The sequence below is a fragment of the Lagopus leucura genome, unplaced genomic scaffold, assembly GCF_019238085.1.
Source record: "Lagopus leucura isolate 7727_CA_CO unplaced genomic scaffold, USGS_WTPT01 Super-Scaffold_100159, whole genome shotgun sequence".
Lineage (NCBI taxonomy): Eukaryota > Metazoa > Chordata > Aves > Galliformes > Phasianidae > Lagopus > Lagopus leucura.
The window spans coordinates 30,266,929-30,281,148 of NW_024962335.1; the positions used below are offsets into that span (position 1 = coordinate 30,266,929).

Here is a 14,220-nt window from a genome sequence, read left to right on the forward strand (position 1 = left end):
AGCTGTGTGTAGGTTGTCAAATTTTACTTAATAAAATTCTGTTTTTAAAATATTTAATTGTAAACAAGGTCTTGCTTTATTGGTTTTTTTACTACCTAAATGGAGCTTTTCTTTCTTGGGGGCTGCTGTATACATTGAACCTTCATTACCCTTTGGTTCTCACCTGTAGGTCGGTTTTCAGTATAGCTCAGCAGAGGGATCTTCTGCCATGATGAACCATGGATTGTGCTTTCTGAACAAATTTTTGTACATTATAACTTTTCTGGCTTTCACATGATGTTAGCTTAGGAGTAACTATTGATGTAAGCTTTTTCTGAGACATTGTTACCACCTGTTTTTTAACAGGTGGAATCAAATCAATATCAATAATAATCAATATCAATAATATCAATAATCAAATATCCTTGAGATAGGTAGACATATATCAGCAGGGAGACCATTTGAGTCATTTGGAAAATCAGCAATGAGAGTACAGTGCAAAACATGAACTGTTTGCTTCTGCAACACTATGTGAGGAACAGTTACTCCTTAAGTAGCAATGTTTTGTTAAGTTTATTTAATTTTGTAACCTTCGTGCTAATTTCAAATCCAATGGACTTTTCTGCACAGATGAAAATTGTAAAAAGAAGCTCAAAGATAAAAGTAAGGTTTCTGATGTCTTTCCACAAGCATTCCAGAAGAGCTTACTGCATGTGATTGTGAAACTGCTTTAACAAGCACTCTTAGGTTGTGTCATCTGTAACCCTTAGTTACGCTTACCTGTCCATATTCTCAAATTTTACTGTATATCACACTTGAAATACAAAGTTTTCAGAAGAAAAGCTAATAGACAAAGATTTGATTTCATGGAGAATCACAAAATTCTGCTTCAAAGTAGAGTGCACAGATTTTTTGCCTGAAAATGCACACACAAAGAAAACGGTTGCCTCCTAGTGAAATGCAATTACATTCCAGTAGTCCAGATTTGCTGTAAGCATAACTTAGTGAAAATCGTTGGAACTGTATCAGTTGCAGTATTACCCAACATACCTAAATGGCTTTTATCTGGAAAGGTAGCTTGTTTTTCATTAAGGAGGAGGGTGTTCTTCCCACTGTGGGTTTTTGATTGTTTTTTTTCCAAAGGAATTTGAGGAGGTTAAAATGCTTTCTTGCCTGTGCATTTGCCCACCTCCAAATGTTTGTAATGATGTTTCAAGTTTATTTCATTTAGGCAAGATAGATTTTTAGATTTAGAAATTGAGATCATTTCAATTCTTACATTTCTGTAGTCCAGAACACCTCCAAATTCAAACCACATAGACTGTTAAAAATACATGGAGACATTTATGTTCTGTTTCCTCATAAATAAGGATTACAGATGAAACTCTGATGAACCACGATCTCTGTATTAGGGACCTCTTTCAAGTCTGAACTACAGTATGTATTCTAGCATGACTGCTTGTTATAGCAAATACTTGCATCATTTCTTTGTGCCATCCTCATTTTTACATCCATACTGAATTACGACTAAACACCACTGCACAATGCTTTCTTTGTCATGTTTGTTAATCCTGTTGCTTTGTATAGTGAGTTTTTGAGATGCCACTTGGGTGTTTGTTGACTGTTGTAATGAGGATGTACGTTGTTGTGCTCCAGTTGTAGTATTTTGTATTTTGGACCTCTTGTTTTATGGTTATTAGATCACATGAAGAACAGAGTGATATTCAAACAGTAATTGTACTCTTGACTTTCATTTTTCTTGAAACTGAGGAGTAGGTAAGGTAATTTCATGAACCTGGTCATTTCCTAGGTTAAAGTCAGAAAAAAAGGTTTTGGAGAAAAGTAGTCCACATATTTCCATCTAACACAGACTGTAAGTGGCTTGTATTTTGCTTTAATTTGTAAATTTACCTTCAGATACTACTGAGTTGATTCTAGGGTTGTTGGGTTTTTTTTTTCTTATTTCCTTACACTGTCTCATTTAACTTGGCTTATGTAACTGTGTTGTGTTTTTAGATATAGAGGTACAGAAAATGAAGAAGGCGGTAGAATCTCTTATGGCAGCAAATGAAGAAAAGGTAACAAAGCCATTATTTTTTGCATTAATAATTTTTTAGATTCAGTTATATCTCTTTAAAAAAACAAACAAACAAACTGCATATGTGAACTTCTCACAATTCAGTACAAAATTAAATCTGTAAGAATCAAAGGATCACTACAGTCAGAAGTGTTGTGGAGCCTCTTGAGGGGGTATAACTGGGCATTTATTCCCATGCACACAGAGTCCTTGCAAATCAATGTCACGAAGTTCAATGAGACTGGAATTTACACCAGAATTCTGCACCCTGTCCCATCCGTGCCTCCCAATTACTTTTAGTTTGGCAGACAATTATTGAGTAATTGTATTTATTAATTTTGATTTACTAAAGGAAAAAAAACATAATCACAATTCTCTTCTGTTTCAGGATCGAAAGATAGAAGAGCTTCGACAATCTCTGAATAGATACAAGAAAGTTCAAGACATGGTGATATTGGCTCAAGGTAAAAAAGGTACTGTGCAGTTTATGAAGTTATAAACTCTCACTCAAATAGTAGGTGCACTGTGATAGCGTTACATCAAATCTTAGACTTACCTTTGGAGGTATCTCTTAGAGTAAAGGCCAGTTCTTCAACTAGTGCAGACTAGTAAATTGCCTTTTCTGACCATGCAGCTGAACATTTGGTTCCTCTGGTAGTAGTAATTTTCTACTGTCATGTTGCATATTTGACTGTTGTAGAGTGTGATGAATTCCCGTGCTCATTCCATTGCCTCTTGAAATACTTTTCTGGGCTAGGTACTATATTAACTGTTAAATTTCACCATTCCCTTCACTTCCATGTGTTCCTTGGGAGGCATTGGAAGCTGAGTAGAGCAGTCACTGAGCAGGCATGTTCCTTCAAGTCAAGCCAGCATTGCCACAGCAGCTGCACACACCGTAATAGCAATGCCCAAGAGCTGCAAAAAATATAAGTAGCAAAGTGGACACCTGCCAAGACTGTGTTGCACTGACACACCATGTCTTTGGCACGTGATAGAAACTTCACAAGCTGCCAAATACAGCAGCTACAGAATAATTCTCCTTCCCTGTTACAGGAGGGCAGGCTGGCTTTTCCTCATCTTTCTTAGTAACCTCTTCTGTCCTGCACACACACATGTAACATGTAGTGTTACAGCCACTGTAACATGCAGTATTGCACATCATACATTCAAAGACTGGTGGAGTATTCCAGATCTAGGAGCTTCTGATCCCCAAATGTTATAAAGGTTGAGGGTGGTCATTGTCAGTTCAGTGTAACAGCCCTCAGTACCTCTCTTTCTCCTTTCTCCCTGTAAAGAAAAGTAAAAGAAGCACAGGGAGAGCATGAGTCATGAGAGCAAAGCAGCGTGCTTACTGTTACGGAGAAGGAGGAGCATTTTTGAATTAGGGATTGCTTTTTCACACAGTGCCATGCCTTCAAAGTCTGGAAGATGTTAAAACAAACCTCAAGTCTACCTGCCCTCTACCTCAAGGATAGATGGTAACAAATGGGCAAGGAAGGATCTGGTAAACAAACATGGCTTATTTTTGCACCAAATCTTTGGCAATAAGTGCTAGACTTCTGCTTGCCTTTTACAAAACATTGTTCGTCTTGAACCAGTTAACTCCTATTGGAGTCAAAACTGTGACACTATGATGTGTGGAAATCTAAGTCCTGAGGTTGTAGTGAGGCAGTTCAGAAGTGGCAAATTGTTCAGTGGGCACAGAGGATGCCAAGTGATGTAGGCTACTGTGTTAATTAAATGAGACGTGCTTAATTTATGGCAGTCTTTAAATGTAATGCAGTCACTTAAAACTGGTTTTAGGCTTTTAGACTGTGGGCTGTTTTTTGTTGGTTTTTTTTTTTTTTTTTTTTTTTAATGGGTAACTTAAAGATACCACAGAGGCAGGTTGTTTTTCTCAGCACAGACTTTGACCCTCCAAGTCTTTCCCTAGTGAATACAGGGAAAGAGGTACTTAATATGAAAACCCAGGACGTGGGACAGGAAATAACTACTCCAGTTTATTCAGCTTTTTGAAAATGATCCCACTGAACGTTTTGAAGAGGGGTTGGGCTTTTGCTGTCAGATGCATATTTCCACCCTGCTCCAACCCTAGTGTGCTGTGGTGGTTGAATTGGGAAGCAACATTTATTGATGGCACCCTTCTCCTATTGTACTCTCTCCTGAAAGTAAGGCTGCATTGCATAAGAGCAAGGGTCATTGTGTCAGATAAACAAATTTCCATCTTCTCTCCCTCCAGGCAAGGACAGTGACAGTGAAGACTTCCTGAATTCAGGATCTATCTCCACAGTTTTATTGGACACACCAAGTCTGACTGACCCAGAAAAAAGTCCATCCCCAACCCCAGTAACAGCGTCGCCAATCCACGATGAATTTAACACAAATATTCATGAAGAGGTGTATTTTTTTTCTTCCTCTATTAGTGCCATTACTCCTTGAAAGCTTGCTTGTGCTCAACTTGTGTTACAAACACCAAGACTCGAGATTTTTTCTGGGTCACACAGTTTTAGTAATATATTCTTTTTGATAATGTCCTTTTGATTATCCTTTTGGATAATGTGAACTTCTTGTGAAACCTGCTGGGGAGTTTGATTTGAGTTCAGTTTAATGTATTTTTCTTAATCAGATGGAATCAGGAGATAACAAATCACTGTATTTGTCATGAGAATGCATCTAAACTATTTCTTGTATTAGACATAGCTATTTTAGGAGCTACATTTCATTTGTCAAGAACTTGAAGTAAACATGCTGGAACTTGTTTAATGTATCCTGTCATATTTAAAAGGTTGCAATCATTGTTTCATGTTTACATTCAGTGAAATGAAAAATCTCTGATTTTTACAGTCACATTTTCCAGCAGTAAAACTATAGATCTCTTAAAGCTCTGAGTCAAGATAGGGACTTTGAACACACTATGACGAACTATTAACTAAATTAAATATTCAGCTGCTGCTTGGTATCCTGTGAGTAGCACAAGAACAGGAGCGAACCTAAAAAGTGAACTGCTCTTCTTGGAGACTGGTGGAGAGAAGTTTAGCAGGCAGGCTCTGGAGGCTTTGAAGATTTTTGCCTGTGCTGTAGCTTATCAGTGCAGCAATTCACGCTTTATCTTCCAGTGCCATCTTTGGAGTAGTAAACCTCCACTCTGTGACAAAGGAAAGAAAGCAAATATGTATTCTTTTTATTTTGGAGCCTTCTTTCCATAGTTTATCTATTACGATTTTCATTTTTGGCTGCTGCTTTTGAGCTCGTTTCAATGTAATGGATAATATTCATTTTTTTTTAGAATTCCTTACAGATTCACAAAAGTATTCTGCAGATTTCAATCCCATCTTTTTCATCAACGTCCAAGAGCTCAGAAACTGCTGCAGAGAAAGTGAAAACACAGCCTAGACCAGATCCTACAAGTGATTTGAGGTATTACTGTTTCCCCACATATTCTTCAATTGTGAATTCAATATTTGGCATTTAATGAAAGTAATAATCTGCCGATTACCATACTGTAAAGTCATCAAGTCCATTAAACCAGGGTAGCATTCACTTGACTAGCAATAGTGAACTCAGCTTATGTTCATAAAGTACATTGGTTAAATCTTTTTCAGTAAGTAAGCATTAGTGTGTTGGTTGTTGCTTGTAGCAGCACTCATATTCTATGCCAGCTGCTTCACAAGTAATGAACAGAAGGAGAGAAAAACTGATCTAATGTAATGAAGAACACAGAATTTTTATTTTTATCTGGTTTTACATCATGTAGGACTGAGATAACGTCTGTGCTACCAAATGTGTTTCTGATAATTTGCATCCAGATATTTTCCACAGTTGCTAAGGATTGGTGTAAGTGCAGCAAAAAAACTGTCCAGCACTAATCTTGGGCTGTTTCCAGAGGTACAGAAAGAAACTAAGAGGCGTTTGAAAAGATTAGAGAAGGAGATAAAGAACCACACTGAATCTGAAACAATGAACTGCAAAGATATTTCTTTGATTGTTCTTATAGGAACCCTGCATGAGGTACTCCAGTGCCAGGCTAAATTTGTCAGTGCAGAATCCCAAGGAAGCTGGGGCAGTAGATGTGTAGCTCTACCCTGGGGCTGGGGCTGAGCTGTGGCTCCTGTGCCCCATACCACAGCCTGCTGGATGAGAACCTCATGCAGCTCCAGCCATTGCTGGCAAGGGTTTATATCCTGACTCTGAAGAAGAAAACAAGCAAAGCACCAACAGCAAATGTCCTAACACTGTGGCTAAACTGCAGAGAGTGGGTCATCTTTGCCTCTTGGTGCTTCAGACTCTCTGCATACTGTATCCTCTGCATTTATTTAATCTCAATGTGCAGCATTTTCATGCTAAGTGTTTGTTTTCTTTCCTGGTCCACTTTAGCTCACCTTTGTCTTTTGGAAGACTTATGACTGCAGAGGAGAAAATTTGGTGTGTTTCAGTGCAGTAACAGCTGAAACAAAAACAGGCTTAAAACATCATGGGTTTCTGTATTAGCAAGACATTTGGAGATCCCATCCAAATATTTTATTTTTTTCATGTATTTCATTTTTACAGTGAAGTAAGATCAACACGTTCCTCTCCAGAAACTCAGCCATGTGATAGTCCAGTGTAAGTATCACAACCAAATATATTTGGGAAACATTTATATGCAACTTTTGACTCAAACCTCCTGACCCATGTTTCACAGACACATGTAAATATGTTAACTAATTCTAGTCAAGATGATATACGGTGGTGGTGTTCTTTTGCTCATAACTGTTATTTTCCAGTGCTTTATTTGTGCAAAAGTACTCGCAGTTTATTTTATGTTATTAAGCATCTCTAATTGAGTCATAAACTGTTGTTGTACCTGCACCCTAGTTTGGTTTTTGTTCTTCTGGTAATGTGGAAAGGTCAATCAGATGACTACAATAAAAACATAATTTTAACTTCTGCCACGTAGCCTTACTCCCCAGTGAAATCAGTGGGACTATTTCTGAATGTGCATATGTGTCAAAGCAATTTGTTAGCAAGGAGCACAAGACAACAGGGCTTATCTGCTACACAGCATAGGATTCAGAGCCTGATTTTATTTTGAGTGGCTTAGTGCTGTGAGAACATGCCCAAAGTCAAATTTTATTCTCTTTATGCTGGTATAAAGATAGATGACTTTGTGAGATTCAATGAAGTTACTCTTAACTTAGACCTGGCTTTGGGGAGTCTTTAATGATAACTCTCTTTTCAAACTTCAGCACTCTAGACTTTGTCCCATCAGAACAGACAGATATCTGGTCTGAAATGAAAAACAGAACTGTAGATAAAATACTAAACCATGATTCACTTAGCGTGTTTGGCTTCTTTAAGGATTAAATTAGTCAGAAGCCTGATGCTAATAATACTGTTTTTCATAGCTTCTGTTTATAGCACTTCCTTTTGCCTGTGTAACTTCTGCTTGTAATTCTGAATATACTACTTCAAATAAAAAGCCAAAAATATCCCAGGTAGGCATTAAGTCACTGCAGCATTAACATCAGTAATTATGAAGTGGAGATTTGTAGAATGTGTCCTACAACTGTGTGGGCTCTGATTAGTGCATTGATTGCATTCATTCAAAATGTCTGTGTTTTTGAATATGTTTCATCACATACTGTTATTTTTAAAGCTGTCTCCTGAGAGTGTATCTATCTTTAAAAATTTAATGGAGTTTTTCAGCTCATTTTTTGTGTTGTTTCAGGACTTCCTCACTGCAAAAGTCCAGCAGTCTGAGCAGTTTGAAGAAAGAGACATCTGAAACGGTTGGTGTGGGCTCTCACTTCTCCCTCTCCCTTTGAAATGCGAATGACATCTCCAGTGGGGCTTTGAACCTATGAATGTCCTATTGCCTTCCTCAGGGCCAGAGCAGGTGTAGCAATTGGACAGGTGAATATGATGGGAAAGGCATTACAGCAGAGGTACAATGACAGAAGGACCAGCATGATAGAAAGGTGCTATAAAGGAAGGGAAGAAGATTGCTCACCTGTATCAAAAGATTCCAGGTTCAGAGGAGAAAGCTCCACTAAGGAGGGATCTCCAATGAGAGATCCTTCCCCAGTGGCAGTCGGCCCTTAAATGAGGTCTAAGAGAGGTGCAGCCAGGCTCCGCCCCTTCTGGTCACACAGCTGAATTGCCTTCATCTGTGCTCCCAGAGCTGACCAGGTCCTTTCCCCAGGTACTCAATCAGTGGTTCAGGCCATGACTCAACAGTTCCCATACAGCAGGGCTCCTCACATCATGCGTTACCAGTGATCATAGACATGTCACATCTTGCAGATTTAATGAAAAAAACATAGGTTTTGCTAGGAGGTGTTTACGTGAGATTCTCGTGGCTGTTTTTGTTTTGTTTTGTTTTGTTTTTGACAACCTGGACTGTTAAAACTCATAAATTCTCTGATATTCAAGCAGCTGAGCTGTGCTTTACAACTTAGAAAAGATGTTGATAGGATTGAAAGTGTGAGCAAAACTTGATGATAAAAGCTAGAATTCTTGAGTTGTTGGGGTGGGGAGGTCGGTTTGTTTGAACAGCCAAGGAATGGAGTCTGTGGATATTTGGCCACTACCTTGTCTGATTCCTGGTTTGGGTCTCCTCAGCTGACTGAGCTGCAGGTGGCTAATTATCTACACAGCTAATCCTTTCCAAAGTAAACTAAAGCAACTGTATTTTCATGTCAGCTCACTGACCTCAAAAAAGTAAGAATTAATCTGAATTAGTACAGCTTTGAAGAGATTTCTTTTGGGAAAAAAGAATGCAGAGAAGGGTATTTCAGTAAGAAACAACTTAGGGTAATGATGATGAACTGAACACTTACTATAAACTGTGAATTCTTAATGTGTTTCTTAATCTTTCCCAAACAGGACAGAGATACTGCTTCACAAAAGCCAACAGAGGTAATGTTTGTGTGTGTGTGCACTTGTGGGTATACGTGGAGAAGCGTGGGCTGCATGGATGTTGGAAGGCTCAGTCATCTGAAATTGCTGTATTTGGTTCCAAAGGGGGAATAGCAGACAGGCAGACAAGATAGTCAGAAGTATACGATGATTGCTGCAATCACTTCTGCATCGGGCTTAGGGTGTCTCACACATTCTTTTCTTTTCCCACAAGGATTATCTTCCAGTCTTGTTGAGCATAAGGTTGCCATCTCATCTAATGTTTCCCTCACATGTTCTACCACTTGATAATTAGCAAAGCTAGCCATTAATTATTGTACTGACTCTGTAATTACCTTTGATTAGTATCTCTGAAAACCCTTGGGTTTCCAAATTGTTTTCTGTAACAACTGTGTTCTTCAAGAGCCTATCATTACGGAACAGTTACCCCATGGTACTGTATGGCATAGTTTGCATACAGCAGTCATTGCATGAAGACCTGAGCAGAGAACACCTACATGAGAAATCACTGTTAGCTGAATGCTCTATCCATTCAGCAAAAGCCAAAGGATCTTGTTTGGATTATGAATGGATTTTTCTCTTTTTAAAGAAACAGTGAAACAACCAAAAAGGTTGAAACTATTACTTTAAATTGGTTATGTGATGTTTCAGATTTCAGTTCCTGTCATTTTTACTCTTTGCTTGATGCCTACTTTCCTTTCAGCTTGGGCAGTTGGCAAAGGCAATTAGTTAAATCATTCTGAAATTGCAAAGCGATGACAGATGAAAGGGGCTGTTCAGCACTTGCCAGAGAACCAATTCAGCATGAGGGTCTTGTCTCCTCCTTTGATTCCACTGTTGTCAAAGCCTTACAGGTCTATATTTTTACCTTTTTAATATATGTAAGCTGTACTTGCAGAAAATGAGCAACATCTTTCATATAGCATGTTATTTTTAGAATTTAGTGATAGTAATCCCAAGTCCTGAACTTGTTCAACTGAAGATCTTGTCTGTTCTTCATGGTTTCTGCAGTGCTTTCTCAAAGTAACATGTGAGATCCAGTGACGCTCCAGATTATCTGTCAGTGGTCACTTTGCATCTTCCTCAAAGGTCTTTTGCAGTTCCCTGGTATTGACTGTTTGTTTTCCTAACTTAAGCAGGTTAAACCTCGCATGGAAGGTAATAATTTTGCCACTCTCCCTCCAAAATCTCCTTCTCATGGCATCACAGGAGATGAGGATAGTTTTGGCACCCGTAAAGCCAGATCTTCTTTTGGACGGGGCTTTTTCAAGATAAAAAATAATAAGAGGACCGCAAGTGCCCCCAATCTAGGTAGGTATTGTACGCCTAGATGCAGGTCATGTATGTGTTGAGCAATGTTTCTGATAACAGGGAAATTAAGGTTTATTTTTCTGAGTGATGTAACTGTCCTAAAAAGCTGAAAAGCCAGCCTTCATCTTGTTTATGACATGGTGGTGTTTTTCTCGGTAGAACGGTTGGAAAAACTCAAGAAAGAGCAACAGAAAAACAGAGAACCTCACTGATGTAACAAAGTAGTTGGTCTGTTTCCACCTGTGCTGTGTTATCTCCCCTGAGACCATGTAATGCATTACTGCAGTTTTCAATTGCTGGCTGTCTAGCCAGCAACTCAATTGTGGAATTCGTGGATATCTTTTCCCTTGGCTCCATCTCCAGTTTATCTTTCGTAAGATTTTCTGATGTACAGAAATGAGGCAGCTGCACTCAGTCTTCCTCTTTGTTTTATTTGTTTATGTAGTCTTGCAAAAGAGATTGTGACAACAGGAACAATATTGGTAAGGTTATTTAACCTCATTTCGAGTTCTGGACTCATGTAGGAGGGTTTTCTGTTTTGGTCTTGTCAGTTGCGCAGTGAAGAAATGAACAAAATGTTCTGCTTAATACAGTATTTGCTTTTACCAGCAGTTGAAACCTAACTTGCATTAGCTGATTTGCTCCAGTATTCTTTCCACGTCAAGTTCAATCATCGAGTGAATCCATGAATCAGAACTATTGGCATTTATCTACAATTTTTGGCTCTGTTGCACAACAGAGTTTGTTTGGAGTTCAGCTCTGTCCTTCAGAAGCATAAATGCAGATAATGTCTTCTATGTTGAGAAAAAGTCTATTGCTTTTACTTGTCAATGACCATTCTAGATCTTTTTTCAAATGAAGCAACATACCCACACATTTATTATGCATTGCCCCCCCCTATTTTATTTTCCCTTATCATATGGTATGGGAACTTGCTAGAGTACTTGGGGTAGATGTGCAGTCTGTTCTGAGGGTTAGACTCTTTGCTTTGGTTTATCTTGTCTGTGTTTGTGTGTAATCACCTGTTTCATCCTGTGATTAATTTGTCTAACAAGATGGAGGTCTTGTGGCTGTCCTAAAGGATTGGAAGATGAGCCGTCTAGAGCAGGCTCCTGTGAATTTGAATGATTTGTTATCCAGATTTCAGTGCATCCACCTATAAAGTTGGTGCCCAGATTCTTGCCACCTCACAGGAGCCCGTGTGAGTCGCAGTGGGTGGCCTCCCTGCACTGCAAGGACTGAGGTGCTGCTTTACCCTCTCCAACAAGGAGAGTAACATTTATTTTCTAAGAGAGAGATGAGCCGTGAATTGTTTATCCTAATCTCTGTGTGATTCATTGCTGTGTGTGACGCATGCGTCTCATTTACCTCCTTCCTTTTGTCTTGTATTTTGTTGATGTAAGTTTTGAATTATGTTTTACCTTGTCCTTCTGCGTGTTCTCTCCCTTTGTGCTGCGTGTGGTTATGTGCGTTGTTTGGATATCTGAAGATCGCAGTCGAAGTGCAAGCGCCCCTACTTTAGGTACAGTAATCCTGCATGTCTGCCTGTGTCAGCAGCTGTGCTGTGGCTGTTGCTAATGGCTGGTTATAGCCATGCACTTTTCAAACAAAAGCTAGACACCAGAGCTCTGCATCAAACTCTTGTGCATCACTAAAAGGAGTTTTCATGCAACATCTGTCCTCTGCTAAAAGTCAGCTGTGCCATTTCTTGATAACTGCTACTAATGAGATTGCGGGTTAATTTGCAGAGACCTTTACTGTAACTTTGAGCACAAAATTACTTATAGACCAAGGCAGCAACAGGGAAAACAACAGTGTATGAACACCAGGAGTGCATCTGTGCTGTTATCCATAGATAACATATGGATAACATGTCATAGAGCCCCCTGGGAAAGCTTGAAGGGTTGTGAAACAGGGAATTGAATGTGCTTATATCTCAGGAATTAATTTAGGGGTATTCTGAGTGAAAGAGTAAGTTCTGTTCTGAGAAATAGCTACGTTTATTATGTAGTAAATGAATGAGAAATAACTGGGACAGATTTAAATGGAGCCATTCATATGGTAAAAACTGCTCATGTGATGTGAGTGTTCCCTGGGTGGTTCTGGCAAGGGTAGAGAGAAGCAGCAGGGCCAGGTGCTAGCAAGGAGAGCTGTCTCAGCTTTGTTTAGCAGGTGTGGTGGCACAACAGTCGCATGTGGCCCTTGCTGACAAAGAGACACAAGTCCTCTTGGCCCTTCCTTGGTTTACCTTGGTTGGCTCCTCTTAGGGGTTATGCATCTGGGAGCAAGGTGTGTGGAGCAAACATTGCAATACCCGCTAATCTCTGCTACTAATTAATCCACCTTGTCCTAGTATTCTCTCTTTAGGGTGCTGTTTAAAGATGTATTTTTCATTGTTTTTTCTAAGCTAGGACTTTTTCTTACACAAGTAAAGCAGAATCCACAAGTGCAAAGGCTTTGTTTGATGATGTGCTTCTCTCTCTCACCAGCAAGATTGCCTTGTTATTCCGCAGCAGTCAAACCACAGTGCCCCAAAATCATCTTGCATATGACCTTGTTCCCTCACTACAAGGTTTTCACTTTCACTGAAAGAAAATGGGACAAGTTCATGCATAGTCCATCTAAACGCCTAAAACTTTGCCCTACGGGAAAATACTCTTGAGACCATGTGTCCCAGCAGTATATGCTCTAGCTCAATTCATATGATTTGTTTGGTTTTCTCCTGCAAGTTTGAGGGTCTGTTTGAAAGACACAACAGTCATCTTATTACATGGCTATGTGAAAAGGTGGTAGAAGTGGCTGCAGGCCTGACTGCCGGCCTGCTGCAGGCTGCCTTGCCACGGCTGCTTCATCTCAATAAGCTTGTGTTGACATTGTTCCTCAGCAAGCATCATCAGCTCCACATGGTGACTTTCTTCAGCTACCTGGCACTTTGCTGGCACACCTCTGCTTATGTAGTCTTATAGATATTGCAATTTGTTTACTTTTCTTTTTAAATGGTCTTACGTAGTCTTATGCTTTGTTATTTCAGCTTTTACTGAACAGTGTTGTCACAATTTCACTTTCATAGACAGGAACCTTTAGGTTTGTTGTGAATAGAAAACAAGGGCTACAGATCAAACTTTTCATGTGGGAGGTAGTATGTAGGCTCTGTGCATCCCTTCAAAGGAAAAATGCAGTTCAGAGTGTAGACTTCATGATATTTCTCTGCAGAGAAACAAAATGCTTCACAGCTTGAAGGAGAAAGCTTTGTTTCCACCAGCAAGGTGAAAGGGCCCTCCTGCTCCTAATGTGGGAGGAATTATTCGTTGCTGGAATTTCCTCATCAGGGAGCACAGAGATAATGGAGGTAATTAGGAAGGTTGCCCACTGGGAAATAATTTATTTTTCTGTGCTCTGGGGACTCCTGGTTGAACTCCTGCCATGGACTGATTTATTCCTGGGAGATGGTCCCCAAAATAGAGTGAACCTGGGATTTGATTCATTGATCAGTTCACCAAATATTTGTTGCCTGGTTTGGATGCAAGGCAGTCAGCTAGTGCAGGGCTTTGCCTTGCCCCTACAGTCAGGCCCATGAACAAGAAGCACGTTTTATTTCTCTTGTTTTTTTTACATCACTCTTTGCCTCATTTTATTAACATGGAGGCTATCAGTAATTTTAGCAAGAGTCATTCCAGAGTTCAGGAGTGAGCCTGTACAGTCCTGCAGAAGTAAGTCTTGACAAAGCTTTGTTTTCTAATAGCGGAAACAGAAAAAGGATCTGCAGATCACCTGGATCTAGCTGGTTTGCCCCCTCGACCAAAAGAAACAGATAGCTTGCAGATGACTCCACCTTCTCCAGATTCCAGGAAGAAGGCCAGAGGAATCAAGAAGTTATTTGGAAGGTAAGCAAAAGATGTGAAAGTACCATTCTGCAGAACTCAGGCTTGCAGGGAATCCAGCCGGGCACTGGA

General features: G+C 39.6%; 1 protein-coding gene across 18 annotated transcripts in view; it reads left to right on the top strand.

The window, feature by feature from the left end:
* PPFIBP1 (PPFIA binding protein 1) overlaps window positions 1-14,220 on the top strand; it is a 101,675-nt gene that overhangs the window by 75,118 nt on the left and 12,337 nt on the right. For 5 of the 18 annotated variants that reach the window (XM_042889416.1, XM_042889415.1, XM_042889426.1 and 2 more), the window contains 11 exons: window positions 610-642; window positions 1,996-2,057; window positions 2,445-2,529; window positions 4,299-4,456; window positions 5,346-5,476; window positions 6,608-6,661; window positions 7,767-7,827; window positions 8,924-8,956; window positions 10,093-10,267; window positions 11,757-11,789; window positions 14,010-14,151. In XM_042889416.1, coding sequence (XP_042745350.1) covers window positions 610-642; window positions 1,996-2,057; window positions 2,445-2,529; window positions 4,299-4,456; window positions 5,346-5,476; window positions 6,608-6,661; window positions 7,767-7,827; window positions 8,924-8,956; window positions 10,093-10,267; window positions 11,757-11,789; window positions 14,010-14,151 — 967 coding nt within the window. The remainder of the gene's footprint in view (window positions 1-609; window positions 643-1,995; window positions 2,058-2,444; window positions 2,530-4,298; window positions 4,457-5,345; window positions 5,477-6,607; window positions 6,662-7,766; window positions 7,828-8,923; window positions 8,957-10,092; window positions 10,268-11,756; window positions 11,790-14,009; window positions 14,152-14,220) is intronic. The other 13 variants (XM_042889419.1, XM_042889427.1, XM_042889425.1 and 10 more) reach the window with 10 other exon arrangements.